Source organism: Drosophila willistoni (genome assembly GCF_018902025.1).
Source record: "Drosophila willistoni isolate 14030-0811.24 chromosome 2L unlocalized genomic scaffold, UCI_dwil_1.1 Seg168, whole genome shotgun sequence".
Classification (NCBI taxonomy): Eukaryota; Metazoa; Arthropoda; class Insecta; order Diptera; family Drosophilidae; genus Drosophila; species Drosophila willistoni.
This window is the reverse complement of record NW_025814047.1, coordinates 19844016-19869767: the sequence shown is the minus strand read 5'-3', so window position 1 is coordinate 19869767 and position 25752 is coordinate 19844016. Positions and strand designations below refer to the sequence as shown.

The following is a 25752-nucleotide window of genomic DNA, read 5'->3' as shown; positions in this document are numbered from 1 at the left end:
CGTCCAAAATTGTATGGAAAAACCCACGACCAGCATCCACACGATATTGTCGACCTGTGCGATTTCAATTTATTAAAGAATCAACTGAGTTAACTATAGAGGAGGAAAAATATTTCAAGGGCAAAATTAAGAACCTTGTTCCGACGAAAATAGCTGTTGGCAACAAGACATTATTCGTTAAGCATATTTTACAAGTTGATGGTAAAATTTGTAATGCCTTTACCCAAACATTATCCTCAAAATGCTATATATGCAACGCGAAGCCCACAGAGATGAACAATATTCAGAAAAGTTTGCAAAGGGAAGTTCATCAGGATCGGTTTCAATTCGGGTTGTCACCACTTCATGCATATATAAGATTTTTTGAATATTTCATGTATTTGTCCTACAGACTTGATGTTCAAGTTAGAGGGGACGAAGGAAAACTTAAATTTTTGGAAAGAAAAAGAAAAATTCAAACAGAATTCCGTATAAAAATGGGATTAATTGTTGATAACCCGAAGGTTGGTCGATGTGGAACATCGAATGATGGAAACACTGCCAGAAAATTCTTTAGCAATCCTGGGTTATCCGCCGAAATAACAGGCCTAAATGAAGACCTTTATGAACGGTGTGCAACACTTGGTGTGCACTTTTTTCAGAATACAAATTAATGTTGAAAAATTTAAGACATTTGCACTCCAAACAGCGACTGCTCTTACAAGGACATATTCATGGTATTATCTTCCGCCGACTGTTCATAAAAATTTAATTCAAGGACCATCCATAATTGAAAACGCTCTAGTGACGATTGGGGAGTTGTCAGAGGAAGCGGCTGAGTCGAGAAATAAGGACATTAAGAAATTTTGTCTAAATCATACGAGAAAAATTTCTCGAGTGGCAACAAGATCTACTCAATCGATTACTTCTTTCTTCGGATCCATTCATAACGGGACGACGAAAGATACCCCTAAAAATAAGTCTGTTTTTAATAAAAATGTTTTTCATCTTTTATTGTTTTTATTGTTTTGTTTACCAAATACAAGTTCATAGGGACAGGATTTATGTGTTATTGTATTTTATTGTAACCTTTTAACCATATATCCCAATCAGTTTCATCTGATAACTGATATATATGAACGAATGTACGCATTGAATGTCCTATGACTTCTTTCAAAGGTACCTAAGGTCTGGTAGTGGTGTGCAGTAGTAATGTTGTCTATTTTTAAATATTTGCAAGAGTCATTTATTATTGAATTTTTGCCTTAAGTACTTCGTGAAGTCACATATTCATTACCAGCTTCAGATTTTGGTAGTGGTCCAATGGTGTCCACTACTGCTCTGTCAAAAGCATGCATGGTGGTTTCGGTTATAATTAAGGGTGTTTTAATGTGCTTTGTCGCTTTAAACTTTAGGCATTTTTCACATTTATTAGTGCAATCTTTTACATGACGTGTCATTTCTAGCACTATCAGCATCTTTTGGTACTGGGTATTTTTCAATGACATCGTATTTGGTGTCGTCTGGCAATATTCCTTTGTCAGTACATTTGTCACCCAAGAATGTCACTTCGTGCATAAAAAATTGAACACTTTTCTAGATGCAGTTTTAGGTTGTATTTTCTGCATATGTCAAAAATATCCTTTAGGTTTTTAAGCATGTGTTTTTCAGAACAGCCGATAACTATTACGTCATCCATATAAAGGAATGCTTGTGACGGATTTAATCCAGAGAAAGCAATTGTCATCATTCTTTGGAAGGAATTCGGTACTATTTTCAGACCATATGGTAGTCTGGTAAACTGTTAAGATCCATTGCTAGTGAAAAATGAGGGAATGCTTCTCGATTTGTGTTCTAATTCTATTTTGTGAAAACGGGACATTAAATCTAGACATGATAAATATTTGGCTCTGCCTAGTTGATCTAGAATATCATCTATTCTTGGTAGTGGGAATTAATCGGACAATAGTTTTTTGTTTATTTGACGATAGTCTATTACTAATCGCCATCGTTTTCTTTTCTGATCCTGGTAAACCCTTTTTCGGCACCAGTAGTAACGGACTATTATACTCGGACACTGACGGTTCAACTATTTTATCTTTAATGAGTTTATCGACTTGTCTAGTTATTTCTTCTTTATGCATGTGTGGTATTCTGTAATTTTTTGTGTATACTGGCTGGTTGTCATTCAATTTTAGTTCTTGTTTATAAAAGTTGTTTGTAGTAATTGGTTCGTTTTCTAAACCGAATACATCTGTATGCCTGGTGCAGAGCTCTTCTAGTACGTTTTTGAACATAGGTGGGAAGTTTGGCTTTAGTTTTTGTATTACCGATTGACTTCTTTGGTCATCAGTTGTCTGTACCATTTCATAATTCTTTAATGATACATATTTTATGTTTTTTAAATTTAAAATTTTTACTCTTTTTGTTGTGTTTAAAATTCGGACAAATGTTTTGTTCGGGCTTGAGATCGAATTTCCAATAAATATTCCATTTTCGACCTCTTGATTTAAGATGACGATATTTGAGTTTCCATTTGGAATATTTATTTGTCGGACTACTTCAGCTGGGAGGATTGTGGTATTGCTGTCACAAGTTTGTAATATTGGGATATTTATTGCAAAATCTAAATTATTTGGTCTTAATATTAGTAAATCGTTTGGTTCACTGAAGTCTAATTGGCAATTGAATGTTTTGAGGAAATCTAGTCCTAAAATTCCATCAAATGGAAGTGGAAAACTTTCGTCTACCATATGGAAATTGTGTGGAATTATGAATTCATTTTGTCTTAGTTCTATAAGGGTTAGACCTTTGGAAGTAATTGAACCTTCACCAATTCCTGATATTTCAATTGTGTTTGAAGTATCTATATGTTCAAAAGGATCTGTTTTTTCTTTTTTTATTGATACGTCTGCACCTGTATCTAACAAGAAGGTATATGTGTTGTTTGTATTTTCGTTTTTAACTTTGATGAAAATACTTAGGCTAAGATTGAAAGTGTATACATTTACAGTTTCTTCTGAATATCTGCAGGGATCTATTGGTTTTCCGAATTACTTTGAGTAAGTCGTACATAAACATTTCCGTTGTTAGAGCTACCTCGGTTGGAATTACCTCGGTTCGAGCTGTTTCGGTTGGAATTATTTCTTCCTCGGTTGTTGTACCGTGAGTTACCACGATATCCACCGGTATTATTATTATTCCTATAACCGTTATTTTGGTAATTACCTCTAGCTCGGTAATTATTTTGTCCATTTCTATTGTATTGACGGTAGTACATGACAGGGTTCGCCTGTCCTGTTTCTGCTGTACTACTGTCTACGAACTTTCTTGTTAGTTCGTTCATGTCACGGAAAATACCTGCTTTTAGTACATTACGTACTTGATTGTTTATGCAGTTCTTTGTTATTGCCTCTGTAGCGACTGAAAGTGTATACTTTTTAGCTAGTTCGACAGATGTGCCATCGTGTATAAAGGCACCTTCCAGAGATTCAGTAAGCTTTTCAATCTCTTGGGCATACTGACTTGCTGTTTTGTTTCTCTGGGGTAGGTTTTTGATTTTTGCCGTTATTGACGCTACTGATTCCGTTTTTATATTTGACGCAATACTGTTAATAATCTCTTCTATTGTCTGTTCAGAGGTTATCAACTTTCTTGTGTGTCCTTTTAGTTTTGTTTTTATTAGGCACACTGCTGTTTCCTCATGGTCGCCTTTTAGTGAATTTATCAAATTCAATGCGTCCATGAAGCTCTGAAGATTTTCTTTTCTGCCATCAAACTGTGGAATAAGGTTTGAGGCCATCTTTAAAAAATCAGTGACTGTTTGAGTCATTTTTGTTTCTTGACGAAATGGCTGGTTTATTAAGAGTTATTTTTGTTTGATCTAAACTTACTGATGGTTCTTCTTGATCCGTCTCTTCTTCAGCCGTTGACTGGGTTTTGTCTTCCAGTGATATTGAAATTTCCAACTGAATTGTTTGTTTATATTCAATATTATATCTTTTTAATACAGATTTTGCCTTTTGTTTGCAGTCATTATAGAATGCATTTGCGGCTGTTTTTCGTCCTGTAGTTAGTTTACTATAGTGTTCTATTAACACTGCTCTGATATTTTCTATATTTCTGATATTTCTATTATTATTTTCGAGTGTTTTTCTATTGTACTTTGGGATGTTTCCCAATTTTGCGAGAGGCACTTACAAGATTTATTTAATTCTTGCGCGTGTATGCTAGCTTCTCTTATTATATCATCCCAATTAATCATATTTTGTTACAAATTATCTTTTTTTTTTAATTCCCTGAGAGATCAATTGTCTCTATGGGTTGTTCGAATAGTTTATGTACCCAGGTGGGTAGAATTTTGTTTTTTCGCTTTAGGCGGTTGTACGCTTCTACTATGGATCTTTCTATCAAGTGGGCTATCCCTGATTTAAATTTTCTATTATTCACAATCCAGTATTTAATTTCCTCATATTTTGGATTGGTTTCGCCTCTGTTAAAGAGGAAGTCTAAGAATGGAACGTATTTGTTCAAATATTTAAGTTTTACTCGACCCATATTTATACTGTATTTAGGCCGTCTGCTCTACTCTGATAAGATAAATTTGTGGACATACTTGCATTGAGGAAGGGTGTTGAAATAATTCTCTCTCAACTCAATGTATGCATGATCACACACATACTAATATATATATGTAACTTTGTATACTCTCTCTCGAGATGCGTTAAAGAGAACAATGACTCGATGAGCGACAAATAGAAGTTAGTCGCGAATAAACTGCACAACCAACCACACGCATTCTGTTTTATTATAACAATACTTTCACCTTTAGTGAACGAACGGGATGCGTATGCTACTGGCAACTGCTTATCGCCATAAGTTTGCGTAAGTGCTGCTCCACATGCATATTTGCTGGCATCTGTTATTATGCAAAATTCTTTGCTAAAATCTGGATACTGCAGCAGTGTGGGTTCTATAAAGGCTTTTCTCAGATATTCAAGTCCTTTTTGGCATTCTTCAGACCAAACAAATTCTACGTTTTTCTTACACAGTTGTGTTATCGGACGTGCATGTTCTGCGAAGTTTTGAATAAAACGTCTGTAATAGTTGCAAAAGGCTACTACCACTATCAGCATCTGTTGGTACTAGGTATTTTTCAATGAAGTCATATATGGTGTCATCTGGCAATATTCCTTTGTCGGTACACTTGTGACCCAAGAATGTCACTTCGTGCATGGAGAATGAACATTTCTCTGGATGCAGTTTTAGGTTGTGTTTTCTGCATATGCCATGTAAAGGAATGCTTGTGACGGATTTAATCCAGAGAAAGCAATTGTCATCATTATTTGAAAGGAATTTGGTGCTATTTTCAGACCATACGGTAGTCTAGTAAGCTGATAAGATCCATTGCTAGTGGAAAATGACGTAATGCTTCGCGATTTATCTTTTAGTTCTATTTGGTGAAAACCGGACATTAAATCTAGACATGAAAAATATTTGGCTCTGCCTAGTTGATCAAGAATATCGTCTATTCTTGGTAATGGGAATTTATCGGACAACAATTTTTTGTTTATTTGACGATAGTCTATTACCAATCGCCATCGTTTCTTTTCTGATCCTGGTAAACCTTTTATCGGTACCATTAGTAACGGACTATTATACTCGGACACTGACGGTTCAACTATTTTATCTTTAATGAGTTTATCGACTTGTCTAGTTATTTCTTCTTTATGCATGTGTGGTATTCTGTAATTTTTTGTGTATACTGGCTGGTTGTCATTCAATCTTAGTTCTTGTTTATAAAAGTTGTTCGTAGTAATTGGTTCGTTTTGCAAACCAAATACATCCGTATACTTGGTGCAGAGCTATTCTAGTACGTTTTTGAACATAGGTGGGAAGTTTGGCTTTAGTTTTTGTATTACTGATTGAATTCTTGGGTCATCAGTTGTCTGTACAATTTCATAATTCTTTAATGATTCATATTTTATGTTTTTTTAATTTAAAATTTTTACTCTTTTGGTTATATTTAAAATTCGGACAAATGTTTTGTTCGGGCTTGTGATCGAATTTCCAATAAATATTCCATTTTCGACCTCTTGATTTAAGATGACGATATTTGAGTTTTCATTTGGAATATTTATTTGTCGGACTACTTCAGATCTCGCTGGGAGTATTGTGGTATTACTGTCACAGGTGTGTAATATTGGGATGTTTATTGGAAAATCTTAATTATTTGGTCTTAACATTAGTGAATCGTTTGGTTCACTGGAATCTAGTTGGCAATTAATAGTTTTGAAGAAATCTAGTCCTAAAATTCCATCGAATGGTATCGGAAAATTTTCATTTACTATGTGGAAGTTATGCGGTCTTAACACTAGTGAATCGTTTGGTTCACTGGAATCTAGTTGGCAATTAATAGTTTTGAAGAAATCTAGTCCTAAAATTCCATCGAATGGTATCGGAAAATTTTCATTTACTATGTGGAAGTTATGCGGAATTATGAATTTATTTTGTAGTAGTTTTATAAGGGTTTGGCCTTTGGAAATAATTGAACCTTCACCGATTCTTGATATTTCAATCGTTTTTGAAGTATCTGCATGTTTAAAGGTTTCTGTTTTTTCTTTTATTATTGATATGTCTGCACCAGTATGTAACAAGAAAGTGATTTTGAAAGTGAGAAAGTGATATACATTTACAGTTTCAACTGAATAACTGTAGGGACTTATTAGTTTTCCGAATTACTTTGGATAATACATATCTTCCTCTTTTCCATCTATTTGGAAGGAGTCGTATATCAACTCCTCTGCATAAAAATGGCAAAAAGTCCGAAGCCTCTAACTATAGGGGTATCTCAAAATTGCCCGCTATTCCGAAAGCTTTTGAGAAAATTATAACTTCTCAATTGCAACATTTTTGCAGCTCTATTATTTCGCCCTCCCAACATGGGTTTGTGAAACGTAGATCTACAACCACTAACCTTTTAGAATTTACATCAATAATTATCAAGGGGTTCAAAAATGGTAAACAAACTGATGTCATATACACTGACTTCAGCAAAGCCTTTGATTCCGTTAATCATACCCTATTACTTTCTAAGCTGAGCGACATTGGGTTTCCACACGTTTTCCTTTCTTGGGTTCGAGAATATTTACCAAATAGAAAACAGAAGGTACTTTTTAAGTCTTCTTTTTCCGTTTCCATTCCTGTGACTTCTGGTGTACCTCAAGGTAGTCATCTTCTCATCTCATCTATTCATTAACGATCTTCCATCAGTCTTTGTTCATTCGCGTGTGCTTATGGATGCTGACGATGTCAAGCTTTGTGTTACTTATAAAGATACAGATTCATTTAGTCGGCTACAAGCTGATCTTAAAAACATTCAATCCTGGTGCCAGTTTAATCTACTAAATCTTAACACTACCAAATGTAAGGTAATGACTTTTTTTCGTAACTCTCCTCAACTGGCCACTTATTTTCTAAACAATAGCATTTTAGAACGTCTAAAAAATATGAATGATTTGGGCGTACTTAAGTCGCAAAGGCCATGAGTGTTCTGGGTTTCATTAAACAAATTTTCAAAAGAATTTGATGACCCCTATACAACTAAAGTTCTTTTTACTTCACTTGTCCGTCCTATTTTATTTATTTATTTATTTATTTATTTACGTCAACTAACACAGCAGTCGACGAAAAAGCTTAAGCTAAAGACAGATAGTATTTAATTGAAAAAGATAGCTTAGCTATATACACAACTAAACATCCCCGACCCGGTGGAGGTGTTTTATTTGCATAAGGTGCCAGCTATGCCCCGATTCACAGCCAATGTGGTCAGGGATGAGTTGCAACCAATCCAAGTCCAGAATATTATTATTGGTTTCGCTGTAGATGATTAAAAAGTATAGCGCGAAGAGAAGTGACAGAAAGGTGAGGAGAAATTAGGTGAGAAAGGTTGTTAAAAGATTGGCAAAGAACACGAAAAGGTTCATGAAGAGAGTAGTTAGTCAGACATCTACTAAGGTGAATAGGAAAAAAGTTTCTGGTCCGACGTGAGGGAACACAAAAATATAGCATATCTAGTAAATTAGTAGAAGTGACTTCGCCGTTGACTAGTTTATGGAGAAAGAGAATGCCAAAAACGAGCCTACGGTTGTAAATTGACGGAAGATCAATAAGAAGAAGTCTGCTAGAATAAAAAGGTAGGCGAAGACTCGGGTCCCAATTAAGACCGCGTAACGTAAACTTAAGGAATTGCTTCTGTACCGATTCAATACTACGCTGGTGAACATCATATTGCGGGTTCCACACTGGGGAGCAATATTCTAGAGTAGGGCGAACTAACGAAGTGTATAAAACCTTTGTTACATAGGGATCATCAAATTCTTTGGCCCAACGTTTAATGAAGCCAAGAAGGCTGCATGCTCTAATGACAATAGAAGAAATATGAACATTAAATGAAAGTTTTGGGTCAAACATCACGCCTAAGTCTTTAAACGATGGTACACAATCTAACAGAACAGACTTAACAGAGTAATGAGCTATGAACGGAGACAAACGACTGAAAGTCATAAAAGAACACTTAGAGGCATTAAGGTGTAATTTATTAACGTGGCACCAATCACAGAACGCATCGAGATCTGATTGCAAGTACTGTTGGAAAGAAGGATCATTATAGGAATAACAAATCTTGACGTCACACAGTTGGGCCTCTGCTCGGATAGCGTTGCAAAAATACGTTTTTTCATGATCGCGTTTGGCAAAAATGATATATGCAATCGATAGGAAATACTTCAGGGATTATGAATCCGAAAAATTTTTGAAATCGGTTGAGATTCCTGGGTGCTAGAGGCGCCCAAAGCTGAGACATTTTTAGTGAAAAGGAAAAAATGCTAATTTTTAAAAAAAAAATCGCAACTTTAAAACTGAATATTGGGCGATTTCAACAATCGATCTTGGATTTTTTGGTTTTATCTGAAAAGTATGTTCTTTATTAATAGCATGTTTCATAAATTTTAATAATTACTTAAATAGTTATTGAATTAGAAGCGTTTAAAAAATTTACTAAATATTGGAATTTTTTGAACTTTGATGGAATAAAACTAGCAAGACTCAACGAGTATCAATACCGGATATACACCTATATACACAAGGTAGGTGAAATATTTACCTATCAGATGTATATAGTCCCAATATCCGGAGACCTGCGACAGCGATGCGTAAGCCATAAAACTAAGGCAACCTGGCCTAAAAAATGCGCTGCAGGTATAAGGAAGAAGAAGAGCGCATGCGTATTGGCCTGTAGCTTCTTTGTATTTAAATGATAACATTGCGTAATGCTGTTTTGCAAATACTACCTGTTTACATATATGCCTTTCTACAATGATAAGTTGCTAATTACCTGCTTTGGAAAAAATGACAAGACAGGTAAAATTTATTTAAGTTAATGAAAAGTTTGTCCTATTTGTGGGTTGGTCGTTTTTATTTCCGTTTACCTAATTGGATGTAAATATTAAGTTGTTTACCTAATTAATACAAAAAGGGTAATACCGATTTTTCGTTCTACCTAGTTAATTACAAAAATATAACATAAAGAGCTACTTATTCCTCTCGTTTGCGACAGTTTATTTTTAACTTCATAAGTGGAAACAACTTAAATCAGGACTGAATAGTATTTGTCAATATAATTCAAGACAGTTTTATTTAATTGTGCAAAAATGTTGTTGAAGAATGAAAGGATTTTGAAAGTTTTCAAAGAGTGTGAAAACTTAAACGATTTTGAAATGGGATTGTTAAAGGAGATGAGCGTTTCATTCGAAAATGCTAGTACGGAGCTTAAGTTATAAATCAAATATACACAAAATAACTTAAGGCGAAAATGGATCGCAAGCGGCAGAAAGCTGGCAAAAGAGAGGGCAAAGGCGAGCATTACGAAAGCAGTACAGATCGCCAGTCCTATTCGACTACATAGGATTAAGGAAAGTATTCCAACCCCACCAAACTTAGTCCCCACTAAGTACACTGAGGAAGAGGCGTTTTCCTTATTTATGGACCTAGGATTGACGAAGGAGAAGTACGAAATTTTAAGGAGTTCCTTAAAAAGTCATAAAGTCGACGTTCTTCCCGGATACAAAAAAATTGGATTCGCCAAGAAGGAAGCAGTACCGGCAAATAAAATTATAACAGAGGTATCTGTAGAAATAAAACTCCAGGATTTAATGAATCACACTGCGAGACGTCTTGTTGAAAGTATGCCTGATGGAGAGGTGGATCTTCTTCCCGAAAATTTGACATTACTCAACAAATGGGGATGTGATGGATCATCTGGACAAAGCGCCTACAAGCAGATTATACACACAGAAGACGAAGCTATTTCTGATAAAAATATGTTCATGGCTTCTGTAGTTCCTTTGCGCCTAAGAAGTGAAAGTTCTGAACATTGGAGAAATCTTCGACCGTCATCGACCCACTATTGTCGGCCTTTGTTATTCAAATATGCAAAGGAGTCCTCGGAATTAATCAAATCAACTGTTGGCGACATAAAAAATCAAATAAGCCAACTGAAACCTGCTGTTTTCCAAACCAAGAGTGGAAAAACACTTACGGTTAACTTTGAGTTTTTCCTGACAATGATTGATGGAAAAGTGTTAAAAGAAATTACAAACACTTCCTCAACGTTAAGGTGTCCATTTGCCAAAAAACTCAAAAAGAATTTCAGAACTTAGACGATTCAACAAGTGAGGAGAACTGCTACGAATATGGAATTTCTCCGTTGCATTGCAGAATAAAGTGTATGGATTTTACAAAAACAGGAGAAACAAAAACGGATAAAACATCTCGTGAGGATATTCAGAGCAGGAACGAGATTATACAAGCTGAATTCTCTCGCAAGCTGGGACTGAAAGTTGACTGCCCAAAGTACGGATACGGAAATACGAATGATGGAAATACTTCAAGGAGATTTTTTGAAAATGATGAAGTGACATCTTTTATAACAGGTGTTAGTCAAGAGATCATTAAAAGGTTGGCTGTTATCTTGAATATTATAAATTGCAAGGAAACGGTAAATGGTGAAAAATTTGCCGAATATACTTCAAAGACTGCTCATCTTTTAAGTGAATTGTATCCGCAAAAAAAACTTACCCCAACGGTACATAGGATTTTGGCTCAAGGAAAGGATTTAATAGAATATCAGTGTTTACCACTTGGAGAGCTATCCGAAGAAGCACAGGAATGTAAAAACAAGGACTACAAAAGGTTCAGATACACTAATACATTAAAAACTTCTCGTGTTAGACAAAATGAAGACCTTTTTAACATGCTAGCAGCCTCTTCGGACCCACTTATTGCATCACTGAGACACGTGCGATCACGAAAGGATTTGGAAAATAGCAACTATAGTCCCGAAATGTTGAGTTTATTAGATACTGATGTAAATATTGAAAATTATTTTGAAGAAAATCAGCCATCAATAGCAAATTTTCAAAGTTAACCTAAAAAAAAATTAAAAAATTTTTTTTTTTCTTTTTGTAATTATGTTAAAAAATCAAAGTAAAACATTAAAAAATGTTACATAGTCGTCTAAAACAATTAAAAATTCCATTTGTGATTAAAAAAATACGGGTTTCGATCCATTTTTAAAGGAAAAACATGCTTGGAAATATTTTCTGACTTTGACCTTGAATATTTCAGCACCACGAACACCCAGCACTTTTGACAAACATTCATTTTAAAGCTTAAGGTATTCTTTATCATATGAAATTTTTGAAATCGCTTTATTGGTTCAGACGCTATGATTTTTGCAATGGTAAATGCCAGAAGGCCCCACTGTGCGTCATCCGCAAACATGAGCACGCGTGAATGAGCCAAGGCCAAAGGCAAATCATTTATAAACAGTGTAAATAACAGGGGGCCCAGATGACTGCCTTGGGGTACACCTGACGTAACTCGAACAGTTTTAGATATCGAGGAACGAAAAGACACCTTTTGGGTTCTGCCAATAAGATACGACTTTAACCAAGCCAACAGTTTTGGGGAAAAACCCATTATGTTAAGTTTCGCGATAAGCATAGAATGATCAACCGTATCGAAAGCCTTACTAAAGTCAGTATAAATAACATCAGTTTGACACTTTTTACGGAAGCCATGGTGTACAAGGGTAGTCAATTCTAAAAGCTTAGTAAGCGACGAACGACCTTTCATGAATCCATGCTGATAAGGAGAAATAGTGGATCTGGATAGGTGTTGAAGGGAAGACGTAATAATTTTCTCAAACAGCTTTGGTATTGCCGAAAGTTTGGCAATGCCACGGTAGTTAGAAACATCCGATTTGCTACCCTTTTTAAAAAGCGGAATAATAAAAGACTCTTTCCAATTATCGGGAAAGGTACAAGGTATCGATATAAAAAATAACCGAGATAAAGGCTTAGATAGGGAATTCGAACACATTTTAAGGATGCAACTAGGTATATTATCAGGACCGGGAACGAAGGAAGACGTCATAGATGACAAGCTAGAGATAATACAGTCTTCAGTAATACTAGGAAAAAACATACAATTTAAATGTGGGATTGAAAAGGGATAGGGTGTGGGTTCCGAAACAGTAGTAGAATAAGTCGACTGAAAGAATTTAGCAAACAGATCTGCAATATCTGAATCATTATTAGCAGTCTGGTCATTAAGTCTGAAGATGGAGGGTCTGGTCTGCTAGAGCAGTTAGTGGAGGCGGAGGAGCATTGGGATCCGCAAGTGATTGAAAGCCAGCATGATCCTGTGATTGCTCAGAATTCCCGTGAGGGATAGATTGAGTTACCCCAGGGCTTGTAATGGGTACTTCAATCTGAAAAGATGAGCATAAAGAGGGACAAGAAGATGGTGTAGGCGAAAGTAAAATGGGAGACGATGTAATAGAGAGTGCTGGCGACTGCTTGCGAGGCAACTCAAGGGTACATTTCTTGGGCGACTTCTCAGAAGGTGGAACAAACTTGAATTGCGACAATAAATGTACGCTAGAGTCACACTCGTTAGACAGCTGTTTGGCCAGTTTGTTTAAAGAAAGAAACTTTAAACGAATATCCCTATACATACGGCGAAAATCAAGCTGCTGGCTGGCACAAGATGGGCAAGTCCAGCGCATTAAGCCAAGCTCAGGCTTTGACACAGACAAACCAGAAAATTTGTCGTAGTCGCGGCCATTGAGGCCAGCACATTTTAAGTGAATAAGATTATCGCAAAGCCAACAAGATATTGCTCTATACTGATCATCAAAACGATCAGAATGCTTGCAAGTAGGTAGACAACAAGCCATTATAAAGCCAAAAAAAACACAAGGCAAAAAAAAAAAAATAAATAAATTTATATATATAAGAATAAATAGAAAAATTTAAATACACAGCACAAAGATAATTATCGATAAGAAATCAATAATTACAAAATTACAAAGAGAACAGCTAGAGTGCACAGCACAAGAGAGAGTGCAAGAACAGTTATAAGCCGAGATTTGAGAGGCGGCCTTACAAAAGTGATTACGCGGGAGAGAAGCGACTAGCATTGATGGTATGATGGGGGCGATGAGGGGAGCAACTCCAGAAGCAATGACGATAGAGAAAAAAAAATAAAAAGAAAAAAATTAAATGCACCAAATACTAATCACGAAACAGAAAAACTGTTTAAACTATTTAATTTGGCGAATTATGGAAATAAAACACAAGGGTGTCAAGCGAACAACACCAGTGAAAGCGTAAAAAAACTAAGCACAATTAAAAACTGAGAGAAAACAATAAATATTAATAAAAACTCAGGAGCTATGCAAAAACACGACCGTCACGTCAGAGAGCAGAAGCTTTTAGAGTATGGATCTTGCATTTGGTCACCTCAATATGAGTCGCACCAGATTAGACTTGAATCCGTTCAAAAGCAGTTCTTGCTATTTGCTCTTCGTGGCTTAAGCTGGGATCGCAATGTCAATTTGCCTTCGTATTCTAGTAGACTTCTGTTGATTAACCTTCCGTCCCTGTAATCGGCTCAGAGTTTTCTATTAATATGCTTAAAACATCCATCCTATCCCATTTAGTTAATAGATAGCTATAGTATTATTTGTTTGTCTGTTTTTTCTATTGTGTATTTGTCCACGCGATTCGTGCTGTGCGTTACACGGCTGCACTCCTCGGTCGGTCGGGTGGGAGGTGGGCAGTTATCTGCTTTGGCTCGCGCGTAACAGGCTTTGTCCTGGTGTCGTAGGGGCCACTTGAACGTACTGCGCATAGTATCGTCAACGTCCGCTATATATATTACCATTTCCATTAATGGAATTACCTCGGTTGGAATTACCTTGGTTGGAATTACTCCTTCCTCGGATATTGTATTGTGAGTTTCCACGATATCCACTTGTATTATTGTTATTTCTATATCCGTTATTTTGGTAATTATTGTATCGTGAGTTTCCACGATATCCACTTGTATTATTGTTATTTATATATCCGTTATTTTGGTAATTACCTTGACCACGGTAATTATTTTGTCCATTTCTGTTGTATTGTTGCTGACGGTAGTGCACGACTGAGTTTGTCTGTCCTGTTTCCGATATGTGCATATACATATGTACATACATACATATATAGCATCAAATCGAAACCACAGTGTGAAAGATTCGAGATAGTAACGTTTTCTGGAAGCTATGAGGATTTGCCGCAATTCAGTGATTTATTCAAAGCCTTTATAGATCAAAAACAAAGTCACAGTAAGTGCCAAAAATGCAATTATTTAAAGTCATACTTAGAAGGTGATGCGTTGAAACTTGTGAAAGACATAACGGTTACCAATGATAACTATAATAAAGCATGGCAGAAGTTAGGTTACATATTTTGCTGATAAAGTTAGATGTCGATTCACTTGAAGTCTGGGCGAAAGATTGCAACACTGCTACATGTAGAGCACTCAGATGCCTCTAATGTACAAGGACAGTCAACACATCGGGCAAACTGTAACGCAGAGTCAGATAACTTTGGATTGGCACATTCAGTTTCAAGTCTTTCCGCCATTAGTGCTGTAGTCACTAGAGGGCACTCAGAAATACAACTATAGTCGGGAAACAATTCAATTCAGGTCACTACGCTAATCATGACTGTACTAACGTCATCGATACCAGCGCAAGCGATCAATACGAGCTTATTCCACTGGAGGCAGATTCCTCCGTTGAAGCTGGCTGATCCCTCATTTAACATACCTAATTGTATCGACGTGATCCTGGGTTCGGATCAACTATGGAATCTCTACTTACAAAATTCGGTTGAGTCATTCCAGGTTTATATAGCGCTGCAGGTGACACCGTAATGTCAATATTTTCCTATTATGCTCATGAAGACCTCGACACACTTTTTTGGAGATAGACAACGTTCAAGCATTATAAGCTACAATTGAAGACACCGATCCAGTAGAGCAACACGTTCGACGTACACATACTCACACACAATACACACTGTCAACTTCCCACTTAAAAATGAAGCCCCACCCATCTACCCAACATTGTCTCAAGCTAAGCAACTTGAGCAGCAATATGTTGAGTTTATAAACGACTACGAGAACCAAGGACACATGGAACTTCTATCACCGATATAAATAGACAAAAAACACCGATACTTGCGTATATTTAGCTCATCACGCTGTACTTAAACCAGGCAGCTCGACTGCAAAATGTCGCGTTGTATTTGACGGATCTGGAAAGGATGAGAAGGGTTCCTCGCTAAATGACCGGCTTCACATAGGACCATCTATACAACGGGATTTATTGGGAGTATGTCTACATTTTCGACAGCATCGCTATGTAGTTTGCGCTGATATAGAGAAGATGTTTCGCAGGATTTTAGTGTCATCCAAGCACACCAATTGTCAAAGAATTATATGGCGCAAGGATGAAGACGAACCATTTCAACATTATCGTTTGTTAACAGTTACTTATCGCCATTTCTAGCTGTACGAGTATTAAAGCAACTTGCCGATTATTATCAAGAGAAGTACCCTTTAGCATTAATCGCGTTGGCAAGAGACGCATATGTTGATGATATTCCCACCGTATGCGATTCAGTGAACGAGCTGATCGCACTTAAAGATGACCTTATTTCGTTACTGAACGAAGCGAGTTTCAAACTTCACAAATGGAGTTCAAATTGTGACGCACTTCTGCAAACAATCCCAAAAGAAAGCTGTGAACATCAACCTTCGAACGAAACATTAACAATTGTAAAAATTCTAGCTCTACTCTGGAACTCCTGCAAAGATGATTTAGCAGCCAATTTCAGTAACCAAAGGAAGGCGCAAGTTCCAAGCAAACGGACTTTGTTATTTGACATTGCGAAGCTTTATGATCCACTTGGCATTTATGGACCAATTACAGTTATTTATTTATTTATTTATTTATTTACGTCAACTAACACAGCAGTCGACGAAAAAGCTTACACAATTAAACATCCCGGTGGAGGTGTTTTATTTGCATAAGGTGCCAGCTATGTCCCGATTCACAGCCAATGTGGTCAGGGATGAGTTGCAGCCAATCCAAGTCCAGAATATTTTCATTGGTTTCGCTGTAGATGATTAAAAAGTGTAGAGCGAAGAGAAGTGACAGAAAGATGAGGAGAAATTAGGTGAAAAAGGTTGTTAAAAGATTTGCAAAGAACACGAAAAGGTTCGTGAAGAGAGTAGTTAGTCAGACATCTACTAAGGTGAATAGGAAAAAAGTTTCTGGTCCGACGTGAGGGAACACAAAAATATAGCGTATCTAGTAAATTAGTAGAAATGACTTCGCCGTTGACTAGTTTATTGAGAAAGAGAATGCCAAAAACGAGCCTACGGTTGTAAAGTGAAGGAAGATTAATAAGAAGAAGTCTGCTAGAATAAGAAGGTAGGCGAAGACTCGGGTCTCAATTAAGACCGCGTAACGCAAACTTAAGGAATTGCTTCTGTACCGATTCAATACTACGCTGGTGAACATCATATTGTGGGTTCCACACTGGGGAGCAATATTCGAGAGTAGGGCGAACTAACGAAGTGTGTAAAAGCTTTGTTACATAGGGATCATCAAATTCTTTGGCCCAACGTTTAATGAAGCCAAGAAGGCTGCATGCTCTATGGTACACACCCATGATGTTAAGTTTCGCGATAAGCATAGAATGATCAACCGTATCGAAAGCTTTACTAAAGTCAGTATAAATAACATCAGTTTGACACTTTTTACGGAAGCCATGGTGTACAAGGGTAGTCAATTCTAAAAGGTTAGTAAGCGACGAACGACCTTTCATGAATCCATGCTGAATCCATATTAACATAAGTCCCACAGTGGATCCTCACACTACCAATCTCAGTTAATTACATTTATAGGATCCACACACATACATGTAACCATCTAGAAAAAGCTGGCAATAAGAAAACTCAATAAATCGGTTCTTGTGCGACAATTGAAAAGTATAGACGTGTACCACACCTCGCACCTGGAACACAATTGTGTGCAATAGAACAGCTGAAATTTTAGAAGAGTATCCACGAAGCTGTTGGCAACATCCTGCCGATTGCATGTCTAGAGGAATGTTACCATCAAAACTTGGCATCAGTTGTGGTGGACCTAGTTGGCTGTCAATTCTCAAATCAACATGGTCAGAAATGGGCAATCCCACAAGTCACACTACATTCATCAGAGGAGGACAATTGGTTTCAAAAACATGCGAGCAAAATTTCGGATTGGAGACGAGTTTTAATAATTATCTGCCATTGCTATTGATTCGTTAATTATTTACGTCGTACTCCATATGCAATACTTCAATATCAGTCAAACTCTAGACCCATTACAGCAATAGAAATTAAACATGCCCATAATCAACTAATTCAATACATTCAACGTACATTCTCTGACAAGGAATATAAAGATATCAGCAAAGGATGTCAATTTTCGCTTAAATCAAAGCTTATTCGATTAACACCATTCTTGGATGAAGATCGAGCTATGCGAGTTGGAGGCATCGATTTGGAAACGCATGGTTTTTAGGATTTGTTTGCATATCTACAAAAGCAATTCATCTTGAGCTGGTGTGTGATCTCACGTCGTCTGCATTTATCTAGCTTTAAAAGAATATTCCACAGTTCTAGCCAAAATGGAGGACATTCTCAATTCTAGACCATTGTGTTCAGCTGGTGACACAAGTAGTCACTAGCAGACATTAAAGAGCCGCTTTTGCCGCCACCTTTACTATAACTTTACTATATATAGTTTAAGTCAATATTGATGTAATAGAACCACTGTATATTTTCTATTGTATGCATTTCTTTACGTAGGCATTTGTTTGTAAACCCAACTATTATACCTCCGGATGAGTGGGAGACAGTCATGAAGAAAACACGTTGCCCAGCTTCAAATGCATGTACTTAAATCACTTCCATTTTGACAGCGTAATAGAACAGTCGCATTCATTGTTAACGAAATCATTACACTCTAACCGAATAAAAGATTAACACAGTCCACACATTTATAAACAGATGACAATAGCAAAAAATTAATGACAAACAAAAGAAGTTTCTGTATGTCACGTATGTATGTCCCCCATTTATCAGAAAGATTTTCACAATCTACATGTTACAATAAAGATGAAGTACAGATATCCCAAAAGCCTGGCAATACATTAAGACACCTTTTTAACAAAACTAAGTCTGAAATTTAAAAAACGGATAGGAGCAACGTTATTTACAAAATACCATCCAAAGTCTATATAGGAACCATAAAATCAAAGTCAAAAACTAGACTATCACAACACAAATCGATTCTAACAACCCAAAAACTGCACGTGTGACAGACTGTGCCAAGAGTGGACACCCTGCTAATTTTGACAGCACCAAGATCTTATAAGAAGAGCAGCACTAAAACAAACACTTAACTATAAAACCGATACTGCGCACACTTTTTGGAAAACACACAGTAATAAACTCCACGTCATACGGTCATATAGCTCTATATGATATACTGATCCGATCCGGCTGATATGAATTCCATCCATGGCCATATTGCAGCAATAAATAAAAAGAAGGACGCCTTTAAACAAGGTACATCTTAAGTAATCGAAATTTCTTCAGAATATTTGGTTGCATTATTCGCAACCATGCCCAATAGGGTCCAAAGTTAGGGTAGGGTCGGTAAGACAAAGTACAAAGTTTCGGTTTTAACACTAATACCAACGCCTAGTTAATGTAAACCAAGTAAATCTTTTTAAACTTAATATAAAAGTGTATAGAAATGAAGTCTGTTACACATTTATTAAAATTTCTTAATTTTTAAAATTAATTCCATTGATTGATCCATTGAAACAGTACATCAATTTTGGTCGTCGTTTCGATTTCGTTTTTTTTTCGAATGTATACTAATAGCGGCACACTTCAGAACTGATAAAGCCGATAGTGGCACAAGGAAGACCACCAGTCAGTGAGCATGAACCTTAATAAAGTATCAATAGGACCTATTTAGCTGACCTACTGTTGTTAGCAATTATCAATAAAGCCTTAAAGCGAACAATGCAGCCGAGTGCTCTCTATTTTTATGCCCTCGCAGACCCTTTTATGGAATTGGTTGAATGCTTGTAATGCAGAGAAGGATTCGATTCCAACAACAAAAAGTATACCCTGAAGTACATGTATGTCGATATACAAAGTAATATCCGTCTGCCCGCCCGTTCGTCCAATTTAAAAGATATGGGGAACAAATTTTGTTTTTGAACTATTTATAGCCTTAATGCGATAAAGTATAAAAATACTTTCACTCTGTTTAAACGTTGCCATGTACTACGTTATTTCTTCATGTAAGCAGACGACACACACATATACAGACACAACACTACATAAACTGTATGTGTATGCGTACAGATCACTGATATTTGTATGTGTACATCAGGGGTAGGTACAAGGAGAGCCAGCGCAAACTGTCAATATGTATGTATGTGTGCTTTACACTTTGAAAAAAATAAAAAGTAAAGAAAACATGGCTCAATCGCTTAAACCAGAAAATGAATCCTATCTCTCAAGATAGATCGAACTGCACATGGTGTGGGAATTTTATTATAATCGGTTAAGTGGTTTAGGAGTCCATTGAGGACAAACATTGTGACACGAGATTGTTATATATTAAGATTTGAGATAAATTTACTTAATTTCTAACTAATCTATTTCTTGCAGATGTACCGTTTCCAAAGACGTATCCTGGTCTAACCCGGAAAATTTTAACACGGTTGTTCCGGGTTTTTGTTCATGTTTATATTCACCATTTTGACAGAATTGTTAGCATTGGTGCAGTAAGTAGTACAATTCGTTTGGCGTTATGTTTGCCGGCAGCACATTGCAGTTACTATTATTTATTTTTAAAAAAGTAGCGACGTGAATAAATTGACAGCTATTTGTCAGACTAGAATGAAATAAGTAAGTCGTCTCCCCGACCTCGGTATTCCTAGCAAATCTACATCTATATGTCCTAGATATAAAAATAATACAAAAAGCCTGAAACGTAAAATGAGTAAAATGGCTTATGGCTGAGCCATTTCTCATACAATCATACATCAAATACTATATTCGACAGGTAATCATCTGTACTCGGCCCATTGCTCTACCTGCAGCACACAGCAGACTTACCAACGAGCTTAGGACTTACAACGTCAACTTTTTCCGATGTCACGGCAATCCTAACATGTGTCAAGCTGTTGAGCTCGAATGTTAAACAACCAGTAGTAGTAGTACCAGTTCCTCAAGCCGACGACGTCATTTATCTTGGCATTCACCTAGACAGAATGCTTACTTGGCGAAAGCACATTGAAGCAACACCAGAGGGCCGGGACTAGCCATCAAAGTGGAAAAACGTTTTATCTAAAAAAGCTAATGTTTGCGAAATTTCTTTCCTACAATCTTAGCATAGGAATTTGGCACAGTCGTTTATATGTGTAATTAATTCACCAATATGAAATTTCATGACAATAGCTCATAAAATAACGAAGTTGTTGAGAAAAGTCAGTGTTCGTGACTTTGCCGTTTGTATGGAAGCTTTATGACACAGTGGTCCGATCCGAATGAATCCGAGACATACACCCTGTGCACTATACACAAGCCTACATTCAAAATTTCAGCTCTGTGACTCTTACGGTCTAGGAGGATTTTGCGTTGATCCAGACGGACGGACGGACTCGTCTAGTCGTGTTGATCAAGAATACATACACTTTATATGGTCGGAGATGCTTTCTTCTATGTGTTGCACACTTCTGACCAAAACTAATATAAAAATCAAAGCTAAAACTGAAAGCGAGTAGCTTACATCATTATCAATGCTCGCTCCCCCTTATGTCTGAAGTATAAAGTCCTCCTAAACAGCTCCGTACTGAAGCACATCTGGACTTACGAAGCCGTACTATAAGGTAATGCAAGTACCAGCAATATCGAAGTCATACAAAGAGCGCATTCGCATATTCTGACAAACACTGGGGCTCCAAGTCGAATTAAACAAATGTTGGTTAATAAATGGAAACTTATTAAATGACAAAATTTACTAAATAAGACAACAAATTATTCGCAGAAAATATTTTCAAATTTATAAGATGTTTGTATCCCAGGGAAAGAGACGGTTCAGACCGCATTAAGTCGTTATGTCCGTCTGTCCGTTCTTTTTTGAAAGCTATTGGAAAAATACATCGTATTTAAGCAATATTTATCCTGCGTGAGATAAAGTATGAAAATATACGCGCTGAATTCAATCCGTGTCAAAAGAACTTAAATAGATTTCATTTTTTGAACATAGTTATTTGATATTGGTAGGGTTGTCATTGTGTATCAATTAAATTTAGCTGCACCTAAAAGCCCTATAAATATATTATTTGAGATATAGAAAATTTTTTGCTATGTAACTTTTAATTTATTTATTATTGGTTCGGTCTGTCATTTTTGTAAGAAAAGCATTCGGATATGCTTCCAGTTTTGCAGAATATTTTAGTTGCTGAGTGCCAATTTGACACTGGACAGCTTCTTCTGTTAAGCGTAAATGTTACATGTTAGCACTACTGCTCGTTGACACGGATACGCCAGGTTGCTGGCCATTCCTCTACCATCTTGAGGTGTTCCTCTAATTTTGCGGAGGCTTGTATTGGGCATTTGGATCTGCTGAGGATTGCCGTGTCATCGGCAATCGTGGACGTTGTAAGTCCTAAATTTGTTGGTAAGTGTGTTTTTTTTCGCTTATAAAATTTTTTTTTTCTCCCGATTCAAAACTCTTCTATAACATCCGAATTTAGCATCCGAATTTTGTTTTCATTTCGCTATTTCTCTAAGTCGCTTTTGTACTTTTGCAAATCTTGAACAATTTCAATATACATAAATTAAAACTTATAAGAAAACTTGCATTAGCGGTATTGTTGTTTTGCACATCTCTTTTGCTTTTGTGTCTTACATTTTACAGTTTTAACTAACTTTCGCGCTTTTGCGTACAAATTGTTGTTGCATGCGTTCAATTTGACGCGCTCTTCCGCTCTTTTCTATTCTTGTTTGATTTGCGCTCTCGTATTTTGCCCACCCGCGACTCAGTGATACGTGTTTATGTTTTTGTATATTTTTGTACTTTTTATTCTTTAGTTGTGAAAGCTTACTCTGCACATTAACCCTTGTGTCACAACTGGTCAGTATATTCTTATACACATTTTTGTTGCCTTTAAATTTTTATTCCTTCTTTAAATTAAATTAAATTTTTTATAAAATGGTTGTCTGCTATAAAAATATTTGCATAGTTGCCGAGATTGCATACTTTGCATAGTTGCGTAGTTTACTGCGGTGGAGACTAAGTTTAGAAGCTTATCGCTTATGAATGAGTCTCCAAAACGTTAAAGGACCCATCCTTGGTGTGTTTCTTTATCTGTAGATCCGCCAGCGTCTCTTATCGTCTCTTTCCGAGCGGCCTCATGCACCGTCCACTGTCTCGTCCCAATGTACAGCAATTGATATCGTTTAAGAGCCCGGTGGTGAACGCGATTAGTAAGGAATTACCGGTATCACCTGGGAATGACCTCTTAAACACGAAGCCAATTGTAGTGTCCGAACAAGTTGACTGCTGCAGTGGGAGACTTGTTCAACCTTGCTGCTGCGGCTCTCGCTACGGGACCGCGGCCTCTAATTGGCATACCACCAAAGAAACATATATGTGTTTCTAGGCTAGACCCTATTGTCACATCCGATGATGTAATAGCCTGTATTCGGAAGAAAGTTAACGTCGCGAACACATCAGCATCTGCTGGGGTGTCAAAAAACTAGTTTCGTCCCTTAAGCTGGGTTACTGAAATTCAAGCTTCCCAATCTCTATGTAGATAGTCTTTCTTTTGAACATAACATTCTATCTTTTACAAAGACGTGGCTCAAACCTCATGTTGATGATGCATCGGTTTTTGCCGCAAACTCTTCTATATTCAGACGTGACCGGATTTCTCGCGTAGGCGGTGGCGTTTTGTTAGCTGTTGATGCTGCTTTATCATCAGAAATAATTCAATTTTTTTAATACCCAGGATATTGAGTTTGTCGGTGTTAAAGTAAACTTTAATTTCTATAAAGTAAAGTAAAGAAAGTAAATTTATTAATGCTTTTATCACTTGTTCATATATTCCACCATTGTCAGACATGCTGGTCTATTTAAATCATTTAGAGGCAATTCTGTTTGTCTCCTCTTTCCAATCATAGTTTTAGGTGATTTTAATTTACCTGCTTTTGCTGCCCTCTATGTCACATGACTTTATTGATGGCCTTTTAGAGTTATCTTTATCCCAAGTCAATCCTGTTGTCGCAGAAAATACCATTTTATTTATATTTAAGCCATATTGCCGAAAAATACTATTTCTGTTCATGAATCTAGTATATAAGTCAATTATCATTTTTGTTGTAGAAAGAGATGGTCACACACTATAAAAAAGCGATGGCGAAGAAAAACGTGCCTAAAAGAAAAAACTAAAAAGCTCTAAAAAAGAAAAATAAATAATAATAAAAACCACGGCCAATTCCACAACATAAAATTGGTCCTTCGAGCCGGATCATTAACGCGCATAATACAGTCCACAATAGTTAACAAAAATGTGGAGTTGGCCAAAAGTGGTAGAAAAGAAATTGGAGGTGTTGAAGTCGCAAGATTTGCGCGACGTTCATTTCGCCATATATAAAAAATTCGTTAGAGATAATTTCGTGAAGCGCGAACTACGAAAATTCAAGGGTCTGCCTTACGATTCCAAAAAGAGGCTGGAACACATCGACTGCATCTCGAAAGAGCTGGGCGCAAACGCTTTGCAACGAGTATGCCAATTCCTAGACATTTCGCCGCAAGAAGGGATAGACTGTACCGAGATGGCTTCAAAAATTTATGACGCCATTTCGTACGAAACTTCTGGCAAATCAAGCGGGAACGTCATAGAAGCATCAAACGCGAACCAGTCCGAGAACCAGTTCGAAAACATGAACCAGTTGAAAGTACTAAGGGGAATAGAAGCCATCGATGTAGAAAACGTGGAACTTCGACGAAATCTCAAAAAAGGAAATATTGATGCTTGGTGTAAAAAGACAGCTAAGCAAAGCCCAAACTGGGGGCGCTTCTGCTGACGTCATCGAAGAGCATGAATATGAAATACAACAGCTGTCATTGGAGGTGAAAGTTGGTGAGCAAAAAACATACTTTGAACACTACTGTAGCATTAATTCGTTCGTCTACCTCCTCACAAAAATCTGTAATGTCTGATGGAGACCACCCGATAAATGAATCTCTTTCGATCTCCAACGGGGACAACAACATGCAAAGCACCGTCATCACAGCCAGACAAAGCTTAGGCAACAAACATCTGGAATTTGACGGTTCCTCTCATTTGGCTTGGCGACATTTTAAGACGCAGTTCGTAAAATCAGGAAGCGAGTGTCAGTTTTCTGGAGAAGAGGATGTATATCGTCTGGACAAGTCACTGAAAGGGGCAGCGCGTAAGAAGGTTGACATTTTGTTGATGTCGGCCAAGGAGCCATCGAAAATTCTAGCCATTTTGGACAACATATACGGAGCTCCAGAAAATGTGGCGTTCGAACTGATGGCAAAAGCACAGGAAATAAAATATGTAAAGGAAATTGGAGATTTTCATGAGTTCAACTGCTCTGTTCAAAATATCAATTCAGCGCTGGAGTTTGTACAATGCAAGTTCATCGATACACAAAAGTTGCTTGCAACCCTAATTGAGCGGCTATATGAAAGTTTTCTTCGAGAATGGGGATCATTTTTAACCGCTCGAAAATTAAGAGCTGCAGAATGTAATTTTGATATATTTGCTGAATGGACGCAGGAGCAGTCAAGATTGTATCATGATATATGTTTCTATAAGAAGATAATTACAATCAATAACGTAGATAATGAAGCACAAAAGGAATTCGGATCACAAATTCAATCACAAAAGGTTACACAAACTCGCTCAACTAGCAAGTGTTTTATTTGTGATGAGGACAAGCATTCCCTTGATAAATGTAGTAAATTCAGAAAAGCAGAAGTGAAGAAACGGTGGGATTACGCAAGCACAAGTAACGCCTACTTCACTTGTCTAAAATTTCATAAGGGACAATGCAATAATCGTGAGCAATGCAAGATCGACAACTGTGAACGATATCATCATCGCTTACTACATAAGGCAAAGCAGCCTCATCTACAATCCTTGCCGCAAGCTATTAGCGGATGCCTTCAAGAAGTCTAAGAAGCAGCAATTCTTAAAATGTTAC

General features: G+C 36.8%; 1 protein-coding gene across 1 annotated transcript in view; it reads left to right on the top strand.

Annotated features, from left to right (window-relative positions):
• LOC6653260 (MOB kinase activator-like 3) overlaps positions 1-25752 on the top strand; it is a 384779-nt gene that overhangs the window by 286967 nt on the left and 72060 nt on the right. The window contains exon 5 of the mRNA XM_015176425.3: positions 20176-20291. Coding sequence (XP_015031911.1) covers positions 20176-20291 — 116 coding nt within the window. The remainder of the gene's footprint in view (positions 1-20175; positions 20292-25752) is intronic.